The sequence below is a fragment of the Pteronotus mesoamericanus genome, unplaced genomic scaffold, assembly GCF_021234165.1.
Source record: "Pteronotus mesoamericanus isolate MK-2021 breed Mesoamerican mustached bat unplaced genomic scaffold, CSHL_Meso_final contig_591, whole genome shotgun sequence".
In the NCBI taxonomy this organism is placed as follows: domain Eukaryota; kingdom Metazoa; phylum Chordata; class Mammalia; order Chiroptera; family Mormoopidae; genus Pteronotus; species Pteronotus mesoamericanus.
In genome coordinates this window covers 362950-387026 of record NW_026555208.1, presented here as the reverse complement: position 1 = coordinate 387026, position 24077 = coordinate 362950, and the positions used below count along the sequence as shown (strand labels likewise).

The following is a 24077-nucleotide window of genomic DNA, read 5'->3' as shown; positions in this document are numbered from 1 at the left end:
TACCTATATGTTAATGGTATTGGGATTTTTTTGTTTTGTTTTGTTTTTTAAAAAATTTGTAATTCATGACTAGATTTCCAGTAAGTACCTTTGTATTTGGTTACATAATTTTTACCTAGTGTTTCTAAGTTTTGTTCACTATAAATCACAGTCCTTTAGGTTTTCTAACATGACTTTTGGGAACTTCCAGATGTGTTTTTCATCTCTTACCAGATTTGGTGTGATGACCTTGGCAGAAACCTTTTACACAAAAAAGGACGATTCCATCTACAAAAGGTACAGAGCATCAGCACAATGGGTCCAGCCAATAAATCTGAAACATCTCCAAACACTTTCTTGCTGATGGGCATCCCAGGACTAGAGCACCTGCATGTCTGGATTGGGCTTCCCTTCTGCTCCTTGTACATAGTGGCTGTGGTGGGGAACGTGACCATCCTGGCTGTGGTGAGGGCAGAGCGAAGCCTCCACGAGCCCATGTTCCTCTTTCTGTGCATGTTGTCGGTCACCGACCTCGTCCTCTCCACGTCAACGCTGCCCCGCATGCTCTGCCTCTTCTGGCTTGGAGCCCATGACATCGCCTTTGATGCCTGCTTGGCCCAAATGTTCTTCATCCACAGCTTTACTGCCATGGAATCAGGCTTCTTTTTGGCCATGGCCATTGACCGTTATGTGGCCATTTGTCACCCACTGCGCCACACCACCATTCTCACCCATGCTCACATTGCCAAAATGGGAGCTTCTGTTGTACTCCGAGGAGTAGCCTTCTTTTCTCCACATCCCATCCTGCTCAAACAGCTGCCCTACTGCAGGACTCGAATAATTGCCCACACCTACTGTGAGTTCATGGCTGTGGTGAAGCTCGCCTGTGTGGATACAGGAGCCACCAAGCGTTACAGCCTCAGTGTGGCCTCTGTCATTGGTTCCTGTGATGGCTTTTTCATTGCTATCTCTTATGTTCTAATCCTTCGTGCAGTTTTTCACCTTCCATCACGGCAAGCAAGTCTTAAAGCTTTAGGCACATGTGGCTCCCATGTCTGTGTAATCCTTGTTTTCTACTCCACAGCTGTCTTTACCTTCCTCACTCACCGCTTTGGCCACAATGTGGCCCCTCAGATTCATATCTTCATTGCTAATGTGTACCTTCTGGTCCCACCTTTTCTTAACCCCATTGTATATGGTGTTAGGACAAAGAAAATTCGAGATTATGTACTTAGTTTTCCAAAGGTAAAGTTTTCCTGATTATGTTGAAATTGTTTGCAAAGATAGCATCAGAATGGGAAGAAAAGAGTTCAAATAATCTTTCTTTCTCATAACAGACAAGATATTTTTTTATGCTGAAATCAAACATTTTATCAGATTTCAGTAAGGAAGTGTGACCACCCAAAAGAGAAATTTCCCAATTCTAATGGAACTAATAGGCATATTGTATTTTTGTGCACCTGAATTGTAGGGAGCCTACCTAGAACATGATGAATTTGAAAGGGATCCCCTTCTGCTCCCTGCTGCTACTGATCTTTTGTGGTGTAACTGGAAGTATTAGTGCATTTTTCCAATGAAGAATGATTAAAAAATTGAAGAAACTCATAAGAACCTCAAAATATTCCACATAAAATATCTGCAATTGAAAAAATAATGATTATTCAATGTTCAATAGAAAAGTCAATATAACAAGGTTCATGTCCTCTGAATACAACAAATACTTTGCTATTTTCACATGAATCGACAAATATAAAAGTTGTTAAAACAATAATGTGGAACAGTTCAACATTGTAATAATTGAGTCCACAGATTACTAGATTAAGGTTTTATGAATTACCTTTCTATTGTTTTTCTTGTTATCATAAATCCCTTGCACTATCTGTTGTATTTGTGAAGACTCCAATATTCATTCAAATAATATGCCTCTTTATATCTTCACAGCTTTGCTTAGACTGCTTCTCTCTGTCTAGACACCTTCTTATCTACAAAGAACTCAGTTATTCTTCAAGGTTCAGTATTTGTTTAAACTCCCTCACCTTATCAGAAAGTTTATTTCAAGTAAAACTAACTAAAGCCTGTCCCTACCATCATTGTAAAGAAATGTCATGATATATTGTAGTTAACTCTTAATATGCCTTTAACTCTTAATATGCCTTTTATTAATTAAATTATTACTGTTAGAGGTTAAGTGAATTGGTTGTAGAGTCAGAGTGCCTGGATTCATCATTTATCTCTGCCACTTACTATCTATTTATATTCAGTCCTTTTCTGGGCCTTGTTTTCATAATCAATAAAGTGGGGATCATAACATTTCCTTCCCTAAAGAATTTTAAGGATAAAATGAGTGAAAGCATATAAGAAAGACACTTATAATAGTGCCACACATAAGTCTTTAATAAATAAACACTGCTTAACTATAGATTATCATAACAAGTATAGTTTTGATTATTTATTATATGACAGATTTTGTGAGACATATGTATGTCAATGTACACACCCATACACATATATATCATCACCATAATCACTAGAATGTTAGTTTGATTTTACAAATGAGAAATTTGGACTCCAAGAGATTAAATAATTTTCTCAATATCACATACTGATTAACAGGTGCAGCCTGGGTTTAAACAAGCACAAAGGTACTCAGTCCTAAATATAAAAACTATCCTTTATTTACTTTTTATCATGATACTTCTCAGTGTCCTATGTATGTTTAATGAAAGTTTCTAAAGGAATGAATGAACATAAGATGTTTGAATTCATGTGTCATATATTTTGGAACTCCTAACTATGTGATGATTATAAATAAGGTACCTGAATAAAAACTAGAAGGATAGGATTGATGATCTTTTTGTAAGATAATGGAGAAAAATGACAATGACAATAGGGACAGATCTCTCCAAGGCTAAAAAGAATCCATGAGGAAAGTAAACTTTAAGACTATTTTCATTATGTTGGACGTTTCTTGAAGATAAACTGTCAAATCTGGACCTTCTTGCTGTATTTTCTTTTTATTTGGAATACCATTAATTACAAAATTTAATTATAACATATTTCCTGACAAGTATCAGGGTTGTTTCTACGTTAGGTTTGTAAATGTGAACTAAGGAGTTAGCACTCACAAGCTATCTATCAATGGAAATATTCAACAATAGTAACAAACACAAAACTAAATCTTCAAAAACTATACCTTAAGTTCTAGTCAAGATAAAGAAGATATGTAACTTATTTATATACTCATACAACAAAAATTTAATTATGGAGTGGCTAAAATGTGGCAGATTTTGCTAGATTATGAGGAGAAGTGAGCAAAAAAGTTTATGTCTCAGGGAGTTTATATTCTGGTGGAAGTGACATAATCAAGTGATGCTCAAATGCATAATTACAGTTGATATTAGGTGCTACCAAGTAATAATACAGATTTCTGTAAGGGTACATAACATGAGGTTTTGATCTTGTCTAGGAGAATTAAGGAAAGCTTCCTTTAAAATGACATTTATTTGAGTGCTGATTGGGAGTTAACTAGTTGAAGAAAGAAAGGTAATGAAAGAGGGTAGTAATGTTACAGGAGAGAGAACAAGATATGTGAACATGTGTGGATCTTAAGATTGGAAGGGGAGCCATGCATTCAAAGAACTGAAGGAAATCCATTTCATGGGCTGAAGTACAGAGGCTGAAATGAGTTGCTTAGCCAGGCTGAGATAGGAGCATGCAGCGGTGTATAGGGCATGCTAAAGACTTTTAATTTTATCCTAAAAACAAGAGGAAGACAATGTAAGTTTTATGCACAGGAGTGATGTAATCAGGCTTGTGTTTTAAAATGATCATTGTAGGCTTCCAGTCCAAAACTGCAGAACAGGAAGACCCTGAACTCAACTCTTCCCAGGAACACAATGAATTTACACTGACAGACAGAACAATTCCCCCTGAAGAAAAACTGAGGACTGAATGAATAGCTTTTGCACAACAAATGGAGGGGGGGTTGGTGCGGAGAGATAGATGTCCATGCAGACTGCTCCAACTCTACCTTCCAGTTGTCTGGCTTGTACCTATCCTAGCACAGCTCATGGTTAGGTATGGCTTGACTCCAGAACTTTCTGCAGACTAAATCTGCTTCAGCTATAGCCCCAGGGGCTTACTATTAGGAATCTCTACAGCTCAAACCCACTCCAGTTTCAACTCCAGGTCTTGGTGGGCTTGTTCCCAGGACTACCAGAGGCTGATCCCATTTCAGCTACAACTGGCCATCCAAGGTGGTCCCAGTGCAGGTTGCCTCCATGTGGCCCATGCACCCTTCAGCTCCAGCTGGCCTGCCAAGGACACCTAGCACACAGAGTCTGAAAAGAGGCAGCTCCTACACAAAGTCACTCCTTCAAGACCAGAAAAAGTTGTTTCACCTAATTCATAGAAACAAACACAAAGAAAAAGCCAAATGAAGAGAAAGAGAAAGCCAAATGAAGAAAAAGAGAAATATATTCCAAATGAAAGACCAAGACAAAACCCCAGAAAAAGAACTAAATGACACATAGACAAGCAATCTATCAAATAAAGAGTTAAAAACACTGGTTATAATGATACTCAATGATGTCAGTGAGAATGTCAACAAAGAGAGAGGAAACATAAACATGAGACAGAAAGTATTGAAAAACAGCTGGAAATTAATACAATAACTAAAACGAAGAACATATTAGTGGGAATCAACAGCAGATTAGATGAAGCAGAGCACCCAATCAGTGATTTGGAAGACAAGGTAGCAGAAAACACCCACTAAGAGCAGCAAAAAGAAAAAGGAATTTAAAAAATGAGAATAGCTTAAGCAACATGTGGGAAAACATCAAACATACCAACATTGAATCACACAGGTCCCAGAAGGAGAAGAGAGAGAGAAAGGGACAGAAAACCAATCTAAAGAAAAAATGGCTGAAAATTTTCCCAACCTGGTGAAAGTAGCAGATATTCAGGTCCAAGAAGCTCAGAGAATCCCAAATAAGAAGAATCCAAAGAGACCTACACTCAAACATACTATAATTAGAATGTCGATAGTTAAATCTACAAGAATTTTTTTTTTAACTTCCAAGTTGGAAACAAACAGAAACTAATAAACTGAATTACATAACAAATGGGTAACAATCATATTAAAAGAAAGTGGAATAGAAAGACTTCAAGTAACTTTTAGCTATAGAAGATTCACTCCCCTTAGCTGAAGATATAAAGGCCAAAAAACTGCAAAGAAAATTTAAATTTGACTTACTAGGTTAGTTATTATTACAAAGAGGAAAATAGTGATTTTATAGTAGAGAAACTTGGAGGACAGGTCCCAGTTTTGGCGATTAAAGTTAACATCAACAATGTAGGAAGAAGTCACAATAGCCTGCTACCAGAGAGAATCAATGAGAAAGAACATAGTGTCACTTCTAGGGTATTTCTGCCACCTATCCATAACCTGAACCTAATGAAGTAACAGAGAAATTCAAATAGAGGTATATTCTACAAAATAACTGGCCCCATCTCTTCAAAATGTTAAAGCTGAGAGGATGGAGGATGACTAAGACTGATCCAAATGAAGGAAGGTTGAAGAAACATGACAACTGAAATGTAAAAGGTAATCTTGGATTGGTTCCTGGACATGAAAAATTCTTACTACATAGGACAGTTAAAACAATGAGTGACCCCTGAATTTCTTTTTCAAATCATGTGGCTGCAAAGAGGAAATAGTTTGAGACAAAGAATGAAAGGAATGAATGCAAACACCTTGTAAGAGGTTATAAAAATTTTCTAAGACAATATGATAATGACTTGATCCAGATTGCAGTCATAATGAAAAGAATTAAATTGATTTGAGTATCCTGAATATATTGTAGTTTAGACTGTGGAGTATGGCTAATTGAAGACTTTGACAAGTTCACAGGTTGTGTGACCGATGCTTAGCTTTGCAATATTATTTTAGGCCTTCAGTCTAGAGTGGATGATTGATGAAGAACCTATGTGCATATGGCATGCATTTATTTATATAAAATATTTGAAGACCTACTATTTGCAAAGCCCTGGATAAATACCATTGAACAAACTTAGCCCCGATCACTACTTTCAGAATGTTTATATTTGACCATTTTCTCCAATAAAGTTCCTTAAGAATTTCTCAACAGTTTTTCTCCCTGTTTTACATTTATTCTCAAGTTGAGCTTCTGACTTTTGCCACATCTTTCTGAAATTCAATCTCTCTTAAACTTGGAATTATGCAATATTTTTTTCTAAAGCTTTTTCATTTCTTCTACTTAAATCTCACATATCCATGTTTCTTTTATATATCTGATTTACCAAACAATGGTCTTAATTCAGTCAATTAAATTTACTTAGTGCATACATTTTTTCAGCTTTTGGTGGGTCTTAACTGTATCTATGAAATTAAGACTTAATTTCTGTTTAAGTTTTGTTTATGAAGCCCCCAAGGTCACAGAAAATTAAAATGTTTTAAATTATTGATTTTGAAGAAGCTGTAGCAATTTGTATATAATCATAGCTGCAAACAGCTCTGCCTTATTTCACTCCAAGTGCTCTTTAATTTCATTCTAAGTGATTCCCCAGTCCTTACTCTTCTCCCTAGAGTTCCCAAACTGTACACTTCGCCTCCCTCAACACACCAACAATTAGTTTGACAGTGCCCCTAAACATCTGCTTTTTAAAAATTTAATTAAATGTATGGGGGTAACATTGTTTAATAACCTTATATAAGTTTCAGATATACAACTTTATAATACAGCATCTGTGTACTCCTTCTTGTGCGCACTGCCCAAAGTCTACTTTCCTTCTGTCCCTTTAACCACCTGTGTTATCCTCAATGACTGGCTCTAGCCTTTGTTTCCCAGAATATCCAAGCTAGGTAAAGCATTTTGCCTAACAAAGAGGCCACTAGAGACCCAGGGGGTGGAGGAGAAGAAGCCAGGACACACCAGCATAAATCTCCCTCCAGCTGACACTCCATCTTAATCTGGACACCAACAGATTTCTTCCATACCTCAAGTGGACAGTTGCTTTGCTGGTCCCATTCCTACTGTGACCAGACTCACAACAATCTACAGGTACTATTCTAGGAAAAGACATAAAAAGAGGGAGGGAAAAAAGTAGAAAATCCCAGATGCAAAATCATACAAGAAAAAAAGATTCCTAAATACCAATCACCAACTCTTTTAAGTCCATGGTTGGGATCTGCAATTTTTAGAACACCCAGTGACATTCTTTAGAAAATAATAACTATCTTTCTAATTTTTACACTTAAATTGATGATCTCTTTACTTACAATTAATGTTGTTATAGCTGTTGCTGGCAATTATTTCTGATAGCTCTGTCAAAACTTTACCATTTTGCTTAAAGCTCTGATAATATCTTAATTTCCCAACCACATGGAGAATTTTCATCTGCAACATTCCTGATAGATGATCATTCAGTTTCTACCTGATAATGAACTTTTGGTTCCACAGGTTATTTCTGTTTGAGTCTGTGATATGGTTCTTTCTCCTATTAAACTAAAATGTACTTTTTAAATTTTTTAGCATCTTTATTTGGCCATGTATCTGTCTCTGGTAACACTAAATATTTTTTTTTCACTCAAACATATAATGAATCTAAAAATACTTGATGATAAAATTACCAGGGCCAACTAATCTTTCTTCTTAGGTTGTCAATTCAAGACTATTAATTATTCTAGCTACAGTCCTTTCAAGAAACAAAACACAAAAGGACATTATTTTTTGCATCTCTCATTTAAACTTTGTACTTCACAGAAAAAAAAGTTTGAATTTTTAAAGCACCAAAATATTCAAAGAATTACATCAGGAATATTACATGTGTTATACAATGTTGACATTTAATGATGGATTTAACCCTCATTACAATATTTAAGGTAAGCTTCCTCCCACTTTTGAGATGAAGAAATGAGACTGAAAGTGACCAGAGGGGAGGGGGCAGAGGGATAATGGTGGAAATAAGGGGAACGCACTAGATGAGCATGTATGAATGACCCACAGACATGGACGACAGTGTGGGAATTGACTGTGGGAACAGGAGGTAAGATAGGCAGAGGAGGTCAAAGGGAAAATTTGGGACAACTGTAATAGAATAAAAATTAACAAATGATTTAGAGAAAAGGAAAAAAAAGGAACGAGAGTCAAAGCCTTACACTACTTGGTCAAATCAGACAAAATAAACCCTGCTATCAGGGCTGAAACTCTATCTCAGCTATGTATTATCTCAAAGACCTTGTGATTTTTAATATACCAAGTTCACTTCCAGGAGACCTACCTATCATTTATCTATATGGTGAGCCTTTTATGAAATGCAGTTCCTATTTGAAATACTTAGATCTGAACAGGTATGTCATTTTATATTGTGTGCTTAAATATTTAAAGTAAATAAAATACCAAAAAAGACAAATAAGATAAGTTTATCAACAACTAAAACAAAAGGACACAGTTTTAATATTTCTGTACTTTTATTTTTAAAGCAGCTTTGTGTTACATTTTTTCATTCTAATTTCAGTTTAAGTTTTGCTTATAGTCACAGGAAATTGAAATGTTTTAAACCATAGATTTGGAGCAAGCTGTAACAATTTGTACATAATTAGGTACATCTGCAAACAGCTTTGCAACATTTGTAAAAATAAACTTTTAAAAGCTTAATTTAAACTTTCATTGAAAATTCTCTTTTGTGTGATTCTTTTAAATATTGTATAGTAGGGATGGTTCTGACAAAATCCAGAGTCTAAACCTTAATAGAGAAATTTAATTTCAATCATATTAATAACAAAAAACAAAAAAACTTTATTTCTATATCTTATTTTTATATTTATTATACACTTGTTTATTTTTTTAATTTTAATCTGTTAAGTATATGCTTTATAACTTTTATCAAATAATTTGTAAATTTTTAAATACACATTTCTATTAAAAATAGTTATGTGGGTCAAAATGTTCAGCAAATACAATAGCCTTATATCCATAGAAATACATATAGCAATTAACCACTAATGAGTTCCTCATATAAAACCACATAAAGTCACATACATATGCTGCCCCATTAATTTAACTTATTTTTTACCCATTTCCCAACCATGCTTTAATACTAAAATACTGGAATTTGAATACTAAATTAACTATTATATTATTTGGATTCCAGTTTTGTCATCAGAAATATGTTATTTCTGCCCTGGATGGTGTGACTTAGTAGACTGAACTCCAGTCTGCAAAACAAGGGTTGTTGGTTCGATTCCCAGTCAGGGCACATGTCTGGGTAGTGGATCAGGGCCCCAGTAGGGAGTGCATGAGAAGCAACCACACATTGATGTTTCTCTCCCTCTCATTTTCCCTCCCTCTCCACTCTCTAAAAAATAATAAATGAAATTTTTTAAAAATGTTATTTCTCCAAAATACTCTCATACTTCTCAGGTGTAAGATCAGTAGATTTCTAGGTTTTTTGTAAAAATCAACAAATACTCCAAAGAATAATCCTAAAGCACCAAGGCCAATCTCAAAGGCTGAGAACCCTGGGATGATGAAATTCAGCTTCCTCATCTGGAGTGGAAACTGTGATTCCCAGCTTCTGCCTATAATGTTGTGTCTCTTTCCAGGTCCTATTATCTGGGAAAAAATCCTATAGGATTTCACACATTGAATATGAAATGGGATCAGGGCCATAGGAGAAGCTAAAGTGTGGAGTTAACACGTCTTTATTGAGAATTTATCCCTGAGATTGTTTCTTCCTATTGCCAAGAAGCTAGGCTGGGATTATCATCCTCCTCACCCCAAGTAGCTGAAGCATTTATTTGATCATTAGTTGACATAATACAGCTATGATTATCATCATAAAGTACTATAATACCTGGTATTTTAAATGCAAATTATAGAGTAATTTCAAAATATCCCATATTTCTTTCTCCCCAGAAATCAGACCTGGGAGGAGCTCAGAGTAGAAATGTCCTCTTGCAACAGCTCCATTCCTCAGCCCTTGATATTTGTCCTGGCTGGAATTCCTGGCCTAGAATCATCCCATGGCTGGTTCTCTGTGCCTTTTTTCTTGGTCTTTGTCATTGCAGTCATTGGCAATGCCACCATCTTATGCATCATCCGGGTGGAGAAGAGTCTTCATGAACCGATGTTTCTCCTCCTGGCCATGCTATCAATTGTTGACCTGTCCCTAGTCAGTGCCACTGTGCCCCGCATGCTGGGTATCTTCTGGATGAATGCCAAAGAAATCAGTTTCAATGCTTGCCTCACACAAATGTTTTTCATCCCTTTGTTTTATGTCATGGAGTCTGGGATTCTCCTGGCCATGGCTTTTGACAGATTTGTGGCTATCTGGCACCCTCTGAGATATACGACCATCCTTGCTAACAACATGCTTCTGAAGATGGCACTGTCTGTCCTGGTAAGGGCAGTGGCAGTGCTGACCCCAGCACCCATCCTAGCAAAAAGACTGGAAAGCTTCCAAACCTACATCATCGCTTACTCCTACTGTGCCTACATGGCTGTGGTACAGATAGCCTGTGGAGACATCTCTGACCACATTTTCTATGGCCTCATGGTTATTGTAGCATCTGTGGGATTTGATCTGATTTTTATCATTCTGTCATATGGGTTGATCCTTCATGCTGTCTTTCAGATACCCTCTTGGGAGGCACGGGGCAAAGCTCTTAGCACATGTGGCTCTCATCTTTGTGTCATTGCTCTCTTTTATTCTCCTGTTGTCTTTTCTGTTCTAGCCCAAATTTTAGGCTATCATATGGCTCCTCATCTACAGATTATCATTGACAATCTTTACTTCCTTGTGCCTCCTATGATCAATCCCTTGATATATGGAGTGCGGACCAAGCAAATGCGGGAGTGGGTGTTGCGGATTCTGCACTGTCATGGAAACTAAGGTTGATTCCTGGAGTGGACAGGAGACCTGGGATATGGAGCTGGAAATCAATGTTAGGTTGGAGGTAGACATAATTCCCATGAGATTTGGGGCCTCATAGGGAAAGGAATAACCAAAGCAAGAAAGAGGAGAATTTATTCAGTATGGGAATGTAACTGAAGCATGTTATTTCCATCAGAATGTAGCTGTTATGCAACCCTCATAATCAGAGCCCTCCACAAATGATTATACAAGTAATAACATAGGAAAATATTTTTTTGTTAATTTTATCATCTATCTAATTGCATTAATACCATAAATTGTAAGCACATTATTTCAAATGAGATAACAATGAATTTAGGAATATATTATCAAGATGTATGGGAAAAAATATTTATCCCAAGATTTTTTTAGATTTAATGATTTTTCCTCTAATTTATGTTTTAGATATTTTACCAATGCCAAATTATATATCATGGAGAATAATCCTAATGGGAATAAATATGTAAAAATATCTACAATCACATCACTGAGTAAAGATCTTTTTTGTCTGAAGGGTTTTAATAGAGAATAGTCCTCTTCAAAGAATTACTGTTAGGGTCAAATTATGGAACCAATATACAGTAGATTAGACTTGAAGGAAAAACATGGAAAATAAAAAAAAAAGAACCTAAAGAAACTATTTTTTCTCTAGCTTTACTTTTCATTCCCTAACTACTTAAATTTGTTTTCACATGGTTAAGGCATCCAAATCTGTATCTTAAACCATGAATTATGCCTGTGTTCCAGAAGACACATTGCAACAGCATTGTGAACCACTCTTTATAAGTACCTTCAACTTAAGTCTTTCCAAGCTAAACTCTTAATCTCTTTGCCAGCTATATTATCCCTCTATATTCCCCATTGTTGTTTATTTGACTTAAGTTAAATTGTTTAAAACCATGATATTCTTAATTATTTTTATTTGCTTCCCTTCATCCAAACAATGACCAAGTTTCCCTGCACATTTCCAGTATTTTCTTTCTGTCATACTTTATCACTTTGAATTTTTTTACTTTAAAATTCTTTTAACTAATCTTCATATAATCAATTTCTTTAATATTCAAAGTTGTTATTAACTCTGAAAATGTTGTATTTTGCAAACAAATATATTCTTTTGTCTACTTAAAATCTTCAGCGGCCTGTTTCTCAAGAAAAAGTCTTAACTCTATAACATGACATTAAAATAATTGCATGACTTAGCTCCAATCTCCCTTTCCATGTGCTTTATTTTTACTAAATTATAGTACAGACATCAATCCAGCCAAACCCACTTTATTTATAAAGAAACTACACATTCCTTGCTGCTTTAGCTCATTTTCTGTGCTACTTTAGGGGCATTTCCCTTGATCTTTCTTAGTTGAACTCTTTCCCACCTCAAGAGACACTTTCTTTCATTCGCTTTCCTTAATGCCTGTCCTCAAATGACACCAAACTGTCATTTTCTGTACTGCCAAACACTTTCAGCTGCTTTGATACTCATTTGTCTATGAATTGTCCTGTACTTCCATTGTGTAAATGTACCATAGTTTTTTGATCCACTCATTTACTGATGGGCACTTAGGTTGCTTCCAGCACTTGGCTACTGAAAATTGTGCTGCTATGAACATTGGGGTTCATAGGTTCTTTTGAATTGGTGTTTCAAGATTCTTAAGGTATAATCCCAGCAGTGGAATCTCTGCATCAAAAGGCAACTCCATTTTTAGTTTTCTGAGGAAATTCCATACTGTTTTCCACAGTCTGCATTCCCACCAAGAGTGCACTAGGGTTCTCTTTTTACACTGACATTTCATTAAGAACAAAGGCCGTGCCCAGAAATTGATTTTTTCACTATACATAAGCAAATTCTAAACACTTGACATGTAAATCATGACCATTTCCCCATCCCTAAAGTTCATAATTTAGATAACCCCAGGTCTACCTGGAAGAAACATCACACAGGTGATATTTATTTCATACAACCATATATAAATATACATGGTTTTTCTTTCATATACATATCTCTAATCATCTTATTTGTTTATAAACATCTCTCACTATCTCTCTTTCTGCCTCTCTCTCTAACATATCATACTCATATTTACACACATTCATACACCTCTTCTGAGATATTTATACATTCATAACAACCTGTTTACATATACATATATATGTGATGCACATATCAATTTTATTAATAAATATGCAAAATCACTATTAACCTCCTCCAATTTGGCTGCACCAGTTTTCAGATACATAAATATGCTTAAATAAATTAATAACCCTCAGAATGCTATAACTACATGCTCTTTATCAACTTTTAGAGCTAATGTTAAACAATACTTCTTTTTTAAGCCTTCCCTAAACTCCTGCCTCTTTTTTTCCTTCACTTTATATTGAATTGATTTCAATGGTCTCTGGTGTCATCCTATTCTTTCTAAATCATAACACATAATGCACAGTATGATAATTGCTTATTTACATGATGTTCTCAAATGTTAACAAATGTTTGGTTTATACTTGTTTTCATTATATCTAGAATTTCAATAGTACGTGATATAAGTTTAATAAACATGTGCTGAATAGGTCAAAGCCCATTTCAAATAACGTCTCTGAATGAAGCAAGTGAATATAAAAGAATGCATGAACTTAATACATTCAGCCTATGTGGTAAAAATAAAAGAAACAAATTAAAGATGAGAGGGAGGAAAGAAAGGAGGTAGAGAAATGGCAGACAGTGGGAGGGATGGAGAAATGAAGCATGTTGTTTGACTGGCCAACATTCTTCTCCATTGAAGATCCTTTCATAGTGAAATCTCAGCTCCACTTCTGAATATTATGTAGGATATGTTCTTTCACCTTCAATTGGGCAGTGTGTTTCCTCAACTACAATCCCCCTTCTTAATTATTATGAATAATTTTTGCTACATCACAGAAAACCAAAATTTTGAGTTTTGAGTTGACTGGGCTTAATTTAATGTTCTTACTTTATGTTCTCACATGATTGCATGAAAAAAAGGGGCTGCAGCTGGATTCTCAGAAGGTTCATAAGGATGGAAGTCATCCAATATGGCTTCTTCACTGACAAGCCTGGTGTTTAACTACTCCTCCCCTAGGCTCTGTCCCTTTAAATTAGCCTGGGTTTCTTGCCTGGTGTTTTAGGGCCTCAAAATATAAAAAGCAGAAGCTGCTAGGCTAGATAGGGTTTATATACAAGACTTACACAGCATCACTTCTATTGTATTCTGTTGTACAAAGCAGTCGTAGAATCTGACCAAATTCAAGGGGATGAGAAATAGACTCCTGGTGGTTGCATTGCCAAAGAACATGATGTTTAGAAGATATTGTCATATTCGTCTTTGGCAAAGATAGTCCAGCATACTTTCCCTCATACACACCATACATTCATGCCTGCTCCAAACTTTCAGGTGTCATTCCATTTTGGCATTCATCCAAAATCTCATCATCTAAATTATACCCAAACCTTGATAAGTGTGGTTCTTTAAGTATTGTTCTTGGAATATGGTTTCTCTTTCTCTGAACATATATTAATGGAGGAGATAAGTCATTTGCTTCTTACATTGCCAACATACAATGTTAATACAGCAATAAGATAACTGCAGAAACAATCTATCTCAGAGAGGGAGAAAAATGGAACATGCACTTATTGGTTCATAGCATACTGAAATTTAAGGCACATATTGCCAGTTTCTTGATTTAGAGTCCTATTTAGCTCCATAAGAATAATTCTTTTTTCCTCCATTGTTCTTGGTTTTATCCTTTAAGATTTAGGCTCTATACTTTGAGTCATCATTTATTTTTTTTAAATGGCTCACATTTCACTTCATCTAAGCTAATAGGTTGGGGATTGCAATGATTCTTTTCGTTATCTGTCACTATCCTTTTCAGTCTAACCTGGTAGTTCTTTTGAATAATATAGTATCTTAAAAATGCATCATTTTCCCCCAGAGGCCAGTGTTTAATGTCTAAAAGAAAAAGTGAATAAGAAACAGTTTTGTGTTCAAACTCAGAAATACCAGAAGCCTTTATGGTTTCCCTGAGGCCTACTTGAAAGTTAAATACTTCTTTGACTCATCTTTTCCTATATATGTTTATTTTATGTGGTACTTTCAACCTTCCCTGGAAATTCCATTTATCAAACCTACAGGTTCATTGGAGATATATAAATTTTCTGTGTGAAAAAGGGCAACAATTTTGTCAATTGTTCCACCATTACAAAGCACAGATCCCTTTATTCTCTGGTACATAACAATTTTGTCACTCTATTTAAAACCTTCTTCAATATTGGCATACTTTAAGCTTCTGTCCATCCACCCAAAGCCAATGCTGCATGTTTCAGGCTTTTGTTACTGCAGAATTCAACACTTGACACCATTTTCCCCCCATGTGTAATTATTATTGTGTAATACAATGCCCCAAACTTAGTGGCTTTCAACAGTAGTTTATGATTTCTTTTTCCTCAAGGTTCAGTTGATTGCTTGGACTCAGCTGTGAAGTTCTCACTTGGAGTCCCTCAAACAGTTGCAGATAGTGTTTAGAACAGGAATCCAGGTCCAGGAAGAAGGCCTCTTTTTCACTCAGATATCAGACACCTCAGTCCTCTTCCACACTGACTCCTGTTCCATCACAATAGAACCCAGGGGGTTCTTACATGATGGCATGAAAATAAGAAAAGGTACAATATCAGTTAAGGACTCTACAGGAACTAGCACAGATTGACTTCTGTTGTATTCATAGCAGGTGCAGGGTCTCAAACTTATTGAAAGGTATAGAATCATTCATTTTTTAATTTTTTACTTTTACTGATTTGAGAGAGAGAAAGAGAGAGAGACGTCAATTTGTTGTCTTACTTATTTAAGCATTTGTTGGTTGATTCTTGTATGTGCCTTGACCAGGGATCAAACACACAGCCTTGGTACCTGGGCATATCGGGATATTCTAGCCAAATGAGCTACCCAGCCAGGGAGAAAAAAATTCATTTTTCATGAGGGTGGGGCAAGATCACACATGGAAGATACACTTATAGCCATGCTTAGAATATACAATTTGCCACATTAAGCTTTCTTTCACTTTCATCATAAATGATTTTTCAGTTTCTATATCCTCTCTAGGTTCTACATTGTTTCCAAACATCTCTATCATTATTCACCACAGTGCTCCCCAGATTAGTTCTTATATACATATATGGTCCTCTCTCAGTTTTGTGAATTAGTTTTTTTTTCCCCTCTGGAAATTCCAACATAGCCAAAGTGCCTTGCTTATGTATGATAGATGTATAGGAATCCATGGAGCTAGGACACATCCCTTCCTTTCCAAGACAACACGTGAGCCTTATTCTGCATGACAGCGGTTTTCTCCCGTAACTCAAGCAGTTGGCTTACCTTCTGGCCCCTGCTCCACAGTGAAAAGATTCTCAATCCACTCCAGGTACTATTCCAGGAAAAAAAAAAAAATAAAGAAAGAAAAGAAAGATGGGTTGGGCAACCTTAGGAGTGGTAAACCATATAGAGGAAAGAAATACTTACTTTCACTCATTAAATACTCCAACAAACACTCATTCATCAGTTCACATTTCTACCTACTAAAAATAATTATAGCCACAGTTGGCACTTGCCAATAATAACATCTTTTGGAATGTGACATCTTTGTACTCTATATGCTATGAATGGATAGTGTCTTTATTTATAGTTAATGCAAATTTATTTGTTGTGGACAATGGTTGCTGATAGCCCTGACTCAATCCAGCCAGTTGGACTTATAGTTGCTATGATGTTCTTTAAACCTCATCTGCCATGTGAAGAATGTTACCCTTATAGAGGATTACTCATTCACTATATGAAAAATCTTCACTGATAGATTTTTATTCACACAAACACATTTTTATTTTAGGAGCAGTGAATTTCCATATAGTTTTTAGCAATAGTGAATTTTACCATTTTATCATCAATTCTTGAAATACATAAAATTTGGTGGTCACAAAAATGTAGTCTGTCTAGCATATACTTCTCGTACTTGAAGAGCCAGTAGCCAAAGCCTTCAAATTCTATTTTAATAATGGTAAGAATTATAAGTTTTTTTAGTAAATATATTCACTTTCAATTCAGAAAAAAAGCAAAAATATGTTTAGTTTGTAGATGACGCACAAAGTTTTCCCCATAAAAAAGAAAGAAGGGTACTTTTCTTAAGCACCAATTATAGTAGTACAAAATTATATTATTAATTCTCATATCAAGATTGTAAGAAGAAATAAAAGAAGAAAGGGAGAGATTGAGGTTAATAAGAATTTGTGATTTACATACATATTTTTCACTAAAGTTTATCTCATATTCTGAGTGCTCTTGTTTTGGGAATGTAGGTGATTTAAGGAAGAGCATTATAATATTAAAACCTCACCAGAATAGACATGGTACAAGGAGTTTCCATCTTAAACAGATAAATGCATATATTTCCTATGTCATATTACAATATTTTTGGATCACTTCGGTGTGTCAGGCTTCAGAATACAAATCTGTTTGACCCTCCTGCGGATCTCTTTGGTCTTCACACCATAGACAATGGGGTTCAGTGCAGGGGGCACAAGAAGATAGATGGTAGATGATAGGATGTGGATGTGGGGTGACACATGTCCAAAACGGTGGCTGAAGAAGGAAAAAAAGGCAAGGATATAAAACTCCAGGAAGACAAGAATATGGGCAGTACAGGTGCTGAGTGCTTTAAGCCGAGCCTCCTTATGGGGAAGACAAAAAACAGCCTGCAGAATTAGAATATAAGAGATGAAGACAAAGATCATGTCAAAACCCAGAATTGCAAAAGCTACAAAGAGCCCATATGACTTGTTAATATGGACATCTTCTGCAGCAAGCTTGACCACAGCCATGTGCTCACAGTAGGAATGGACAATAGCCACAGAGCGGAAAAGTTGTAGTCGTTTAAGGAGAATGGGTAAAATCCCAACAAGCACTGTTGCTCGGATTGCCAGCATCAGAATCATCAGAACTAAAAAGAAAGGTGTGAGGATGGACATGTGTCTCAAAGGATCACAGATGGCAACATAGCGGTCAAAGGCCATGGCCAACAGGATGCCAGATTCCATACCCTGCAAGGCATGAATGAAGAAGAGCTGGGTGAGGCAGGCATCAAAAGCCATGGAACAAGAGCCAAACCAGAAGATGGCCAACATCTTTGGAGCAATGGCTACACAGAGACCTAGGTCAGTAGCTGCCAGCACTGCCAGGAAGATGTACATGGGTTGGTGAAGACTACGTTCTGTAGGGATGATGATTAACAAGAAAATGTTCCCCAGCAGAGCCACCAGGCATACACCAAGAAAGGGAAATCCAATCCAAAACTGCACATGCTGTAGTCCGGGGATCCCAATCAGGATCACTGTCTTTGGGTTCAGATATGACATGTTGGTAGATTCCATCAGGTTGGTAAATCCTTTCCTCACCACTGATTCTATTACCTATGCAGAAAAAAAAAATATATATATATATATATATATGGATAGGAGGAAAGAAGGGCCTGAAAAGCATGATGAAAATGTGGCCACATGACTGAATCTTTGGGACTTAATTTAAGTCAGTATCATAGTAGAATTTATGGATATATTTTCTAGCCAATGTGGGTATTTGTGAATGAGAAAGATAAATTCAGTTTTTATTGCCTAGAAATTGTAGAAATTGAAATTATAGCAACATTGACCTTGCTAGCCTTTGAAGTGTTCTCAGATAATGTCACAGAGGAGATTAACTTTTTTGTCTGTATCTCCAAACTCCAGACACATTTCATATTAGGCAAAATTTACCTGTGACACTTGAAATTATAGACTGGATCCTTAATTTCATTGCCTCATTCATTTTTTTTAAAGCTCAGAATCCCCAGAGAGTGGCTGACTTTCCCATTCTTTCCATTTTCTTTACTAGAGGAAGTAAAATACCTCCCCACAAATCTAACAAATTGACTCGGTGGAGAGAGGTCTGTTCTTTCAGCAAATATGGGTTGAGTTGCCTATGTGCAGGCCCTTTATCCAAGTTCTTGGAAGTGATGTGGAAGAGTTGTTTTTTATCAGTAGTGGAGAAGTATACTTAGTGTACTAAGATAATTCTAGCCTATTAGGAAAGTGGATGTGTAATAGAATGGGGTAGAAGGTGATATAAATCTTCACAGATCTTAAAGGAGACAGAAAGTTGAGAAGCTAGAAAGTCAGCTGAGTTAAAAGTCACAATCAATTAAGGTAGAATTGTAACCTACACAAACTGGCCTTTTGGCTAAACTTTGTAACTTAAATATTTTGATGATATTAATGTGTTTTAGATACAAAAAAGCAGGTTGGGCTGTGGGCCTATCTATTATTTATAATGGAGTTTAACTTAACCTAAGTGCTTTCTTTTGTTTTACTGTTGCCATTTGAAAGTAAAAATAAATTCTGATATTTCTTATATTGTTTCACTTCACTCCCACCATAAACTGCTGATATTTTAATAATTGTCCAACTCTTTTTCTTTAGAAATCTGCTCACTAAAGCTTAAGATAACATTACATGCTCTCTTTTTTCTTTTTCATTAACCAATTTACATGCTTAACATCTTTTGAAAGTTTTCTTTGTCTTCCTTATGCTTCTGTCAAATCCAAATACATTGAATAAGGAATAACACTATAAATGAGATATTATATATTTTTCTTTAAAAGGAAACTAGAGAGATTACCACTGTAAAATTATAGAAAAAGAGACAAGTTCACAGTCAGTAGGAATATAAACAGGGATTTAACTTGAAAATCCACAATGTAATAAAATACTTTAATAGTTAAGAGAAGGAGATCTTGTTATATGAGTTTCAGTAGTTACATTCATCAGTAGACTATGTCTAAGGCAATAAAAAGATATAGAGTAAAACGATTAGAAATTATGTGATAAGAAATTCTCTTTGTTGCCCATATAAAATAAGGTTAGGAAAGTGATTCCCTGGACGTGATTGTGATAAACATAGATATATCTTGTTAGTGTGACATAAGCAAAGAAATAGCTTTGATGTATAAAAGACACTATAGCCTACAAAATTATTTATAAATTGTCTGACCATATAAGGATAAAAGTAAAATATAGCTCCAAGTAAACAGATATAGGTGATAATGAATTTATCAAATTACTTTTCTTCTGTGTAAGCATTGTTTGTGTATTATATATAATACAGGGTCTGGCAGAAGAAATGCCTGCTTGAGTGTGATTGGTAGGGTAACAATATGGGTGTAATAATTTATAGTTTTAATTTGAACATTTCAACTGAAATGGCATACGTTGTGCTTGAGTGTGATATTATATTACAGTATTACATGCTTATGATTTTGTAATAAAAAAGTGGCATTATTAGTGCCAGACCCTGTATATTAATGACTGCATATTATATATGTAGATATGTATTTACATACATAATATAAAATATATAATATTTTCTAGGAACATATATTATATTATATATGTGTATATATCTATATGTATATATATAGATATATGTATACATATATCTATATATGTATGTAATTACTTCTGTATTATAATTTTTGACATCTTAAAAAACCTTTCTTTCTGGGGAGAGACTGCCCCTCCCTGTCTGAGCTAGCCAACTCTTAAACATAGCAAAAGGCCCAGCGGGGAGGATTCCTTTGATATGCAAACTAAACAATCCATAGGCCTTTGTCTGTCCTATGCCCTCCAGGAGGCAATCTTCCCCTGCCTTAATTGTACTGGGTCTAGGTACTAGGCTAGTAGAGGTCATGCATATACCCAAAGTCCACTGAAATTATTCAGACTATTCAGTTCTAAATTGTTCACCCTTCCCTGTCTTGCATTTACTGTGGAAACCCTAGTAAAGGCCTTGACTTAACCACCTAAGCTCCCCCACCGCCATCTCTTCCTACTGTCTCACACGCTCACACCCCAGCCTCATCCTCCTATCACCTTGGTGATTGTTTTTTTTCATTTGATCTTGTAAGGCCTGCTGTGCCTCAAGTCTCCAGGACCTGTTGGCATAATAACCTTTGTTTTCCTGAGCCTTTCCTCTGTCTTCTTGTGGCTTCATCTGACTCATCATCTCTTAAAACAAAACAAACAAAAAGAAAACATATTTAAAATCATGGGATAGAAATTTTGAAATATAATATCATCTATGTATTTACCTCACATGGAAACTTGTCCAAGTTTCTTAGGTTTACCTAACTATAAACGAATGTAATAATATCACTTAACTCATTGAATTATTGGGAGGGCTAAATAAGTTTACAAATGAAAAACTCAGTACAAAGTATGGAAGAAAGTAAGCACTCAATGTTTGGTAGCAAGTGTTTGTTAGAACTTGTAGGGAATTTCTGTGAAGAGAAAGACATATTGCCTATTAAGGATGTCTAAAACAAGCATACGAAAATGAGAATACTTTCTGAAGAAAAGATTAGAAACCCATGAGATGATAAATTTTCTGGAGCAGGATAACCTTCCTCAATTTGATCCATAAGATTGGACATTCATGTAGGCAAATGAAATGACTTTCCAATGATGTGAAGACCTTGATGGGGTCTATATTTCACTTATTTAAGTTGATTTGGCCACTTCAACTGAGAAATAATCATATCCTCCTTTAAAGTCTTACTAGGTATACGGAAAGCATATGGAGAAGAAAAGCAGTTTTCTAAAAGTGTTTATATTAAAAATAGCTTCTAAGATTGAATAGGCAAAATAAAATAATAAAAATATCTTCTAAGACAGCATGAGCATACATTTCATTCTCTGTATGAAAGAGAAAGGAATAAAAAGATATCTTAAATGGAAGTAGGGTAAAGTGTTACAAACAAGATATGAAAATATGAGGTTTTAATGCTTCCATAAAGAATAGCCTATATTTCAGGGGACAGGATATTATCTGTAATTACAATGATAACAAGACCAGATACCAAAGCTCTTAAAGTAAAAAGGTGCTTCTATCTTTGACATTCTTTCCACATATTTCAAGCTGTCCTGCTCAAATTGCAAACACACGCACATACTCTTTCTAAATCACAAGACTATCTCCTATTTTTAATAAACCAAGCAATGCTAGAACTACTTTGCAGGTAAACCTTAGAAGAGGAAGCTGAAAACCTTATTTTCATCTTGTCATGCTAATTAACTGGGACGTGTCAGTTCTAAGTTTTCTCCATATGTAATTACTAAATAGTAGTAGATTATCCTTGCATCTCTTCTATCTCTAAATGAGTGTAATTTATCTGTCTTATTATTGATAAACGTGAATAAAAGAAAAAACGGTGACATACTAAAGAAAAGTTTGTTACTGAAAAGATACAGGATCAAGACTCTGATTCACTATCCTTTCCGCTTCAGTTAAAATTTGTTGCAATTAGAAATTCTGAGCAATACACAGATCCAAATTTATGGAGAAGAAACTCACCTAGAAAAACAGCTGGCTAGAATGTAAAATCAGTAGACAAATGAGCCCTTTTCTGCCAGGCTTTGGATTTGAAAAGGTATTAGCTACTAAGTGTCATCACCTGTTCAGCTGTTGCTTTTCTTGACCTTAGAATCTTATCTGATCCCAGTGCAATTTTCAAACCTTGCCCTAGAGAGGTCATTACTGGGCTGAAACTGAGCCCACTTTTGTAGGAGAAAGGTGTCCCTTGCTGGAAGGCAGATGGCCAGAAAGCACTCAGTCAATCATGAGTTGTTTCCAAGAAAGAAAAAGGAAATCTCAAACCATGGGTCATTTAAGAGCAAGAAGAATCTGAAATCAATTGGAGTGTAGGGAAAGAAAATCAGAGAAATGAAAATTTGTAGACTAAAATGAAGGAAGACAGTAATTTAGTCTACTTTCTGGCCTTTGGCCAGAATTATAGCTTAAGGAAACAAAAGATATTTATCTTTGTAAATATAATATTACTATTTTATATAATTGTATATTAATACATAGGGACTTATGGTTACAAGAATTTTTACTATTATTATTACTACAGCTATTACCACGAATAAAATTGTTTGAAACCATTAGAGCACTTTACATTTTCAAAAAACAAAAAGATAAAATTTTTATATCTTTAGCATCAAGAAAAATACTGCAGGCTTTTCTTGTTGCCTAGGGCAATTTGAGAATTTATCATTTTCATCCTTATTCCAATTTGACACTACTTTTCACCACCTCTGTTGGTAATGTTTATGAAATTTTTCAGTGACTACTTAGGAAACTCTAATATCAGAGTAATTTACTTAACATCTCCAGGCAATAAGCTTTATAGAAATTTGGAGAATATTTCAAATGTATCAAATCTGAAGCTGCATTCTTATTACAAAGTTTATGTAACACATTTCTTTGTCATAGGGTATCATTAACTGCTTGTAAAATTATGTTAGGAAGCTTACATTTTTATTCTTTACCCTCAGGAGTAGGGCCTAGTGTGTCAAATAATAATATAATATTTGATAATGTGTTTATTACATTTAAGTTGATAACACTGTACTGTATAACTGAAAAAGCTAAGAGTATAAAACTTAAATATTCTCACAAAAAAAGATAAATATGTGAAATGATAGATGTGTTAATTAACTCAGTGGGGGAAATTTTTTCACAATGTATTCATATATTAAATCATCATATTGTACACTTTAAATATCTCATAATTTGATTTGTCAATAATACCTTCAAAGAACCTGATAATATAACTATCTATGTGGAAAATATCAAATGTTCTACAAAATCCTCCTAGAACTAATGATTTTCATCAAGATACCATGAAAACAGATCAATGTAAAAAAAATTAATTATATTTCCTTACAATATCAATGAACAATTGAAAATGAATTTTTAAAGATTATCTTTAATAGATCAGAAAAGAAAAATACTTAAGTATAAAGCTACAAAATATGCATTTTATAGTGTGTATGAGTTATATTTCAATTAAAACAAAATAATTATTCCTTTCTAGAGCTTTTCTGGCTGGTCTTCTCTCTGCAAGATCTTTTCTAGTTATGAGAAATCCACTAATTTCAATGATAAATCTTGACAGTGATGTCAAAGAAAACTACTAAAATAGCATTGCTCCATCTTACAATATTTCTGAATTTTTCATATAGTTAAGCAATCTGTAGGGAGACACTCAGACTCAAATTGATTAGAAATATTTACAAC

General features: G+C 35.1%; 3 protein-coding genes across 3 annotated transcripts; 2 read left to right on the top strand and 1 right to left on the bottom strand.

Annotated features, from left to right (window-relative positions):
- The first annotated feature begins 294 nt into the window (after positions 1–294).
- On the top strand, positions 295–1264 carry LOC129076483 (olfactory receptor 52M1-like). Its single transcript, XM_054580643.1, has one exon. It carries the CDS (start codon positions 295–297, stop codon positions 1237–1239), a length of 945 nt encoding a protein of 314 aa, XP_054436618.1. The 3' UTR covers positions 1240–1264.
- An 8684-nt stretch (positions 1265–9948) lies between these two features.
- Positions 9949–10893, top strand: LOC129076482 (olfactory receptor 52B2-like). The gene has a single exon (XM_054580642.1). It carries the CDS (start codon positions 9949–9951, stop codon positions 10891–10893), a length of 945 nt encoding a protein of 314 aa, XP_054436617.1.
- Positions 10894–17386: 6493 nt separating this feature from the next.
- Positions 17387–18337, bottom strand: LOC129076481 (olfactory receptor 52A1-like). Its single transcript, XM_054580641.1, has one exon. The coding sequence runs from the start codon at positions 18335–18337 to the stop codon at positions 17387–17389; it is 951 nt and encodes a 316-aa protein (XP_054436616.1).
- Between the last annotated feature and the right edge of the window lie 5740 nt (positions 18338–24077).

Coding starts and splice junctions, on each gene's coding strand:
- LOC129076483 (XM_054580643.1), top strand. CDS start 295: ATGGGTCCAGCCAATAAATCTGAAACATCTCCAAACACTTTCTTGCTG.
- LOC129076482 (XM_054580642.1), top strand. CDS start 9,949: ATGTCCTCTTGCAACAGCTCCATTCCTCAGCCCTTGATATTTGTCCTG.
- LOC129076481 (XM_054580641.1), bottom strand. CDS start 18,337: ATGGAATCTACCAACATGTCATATCTGAACCCAAAGACAGTGATCCTG.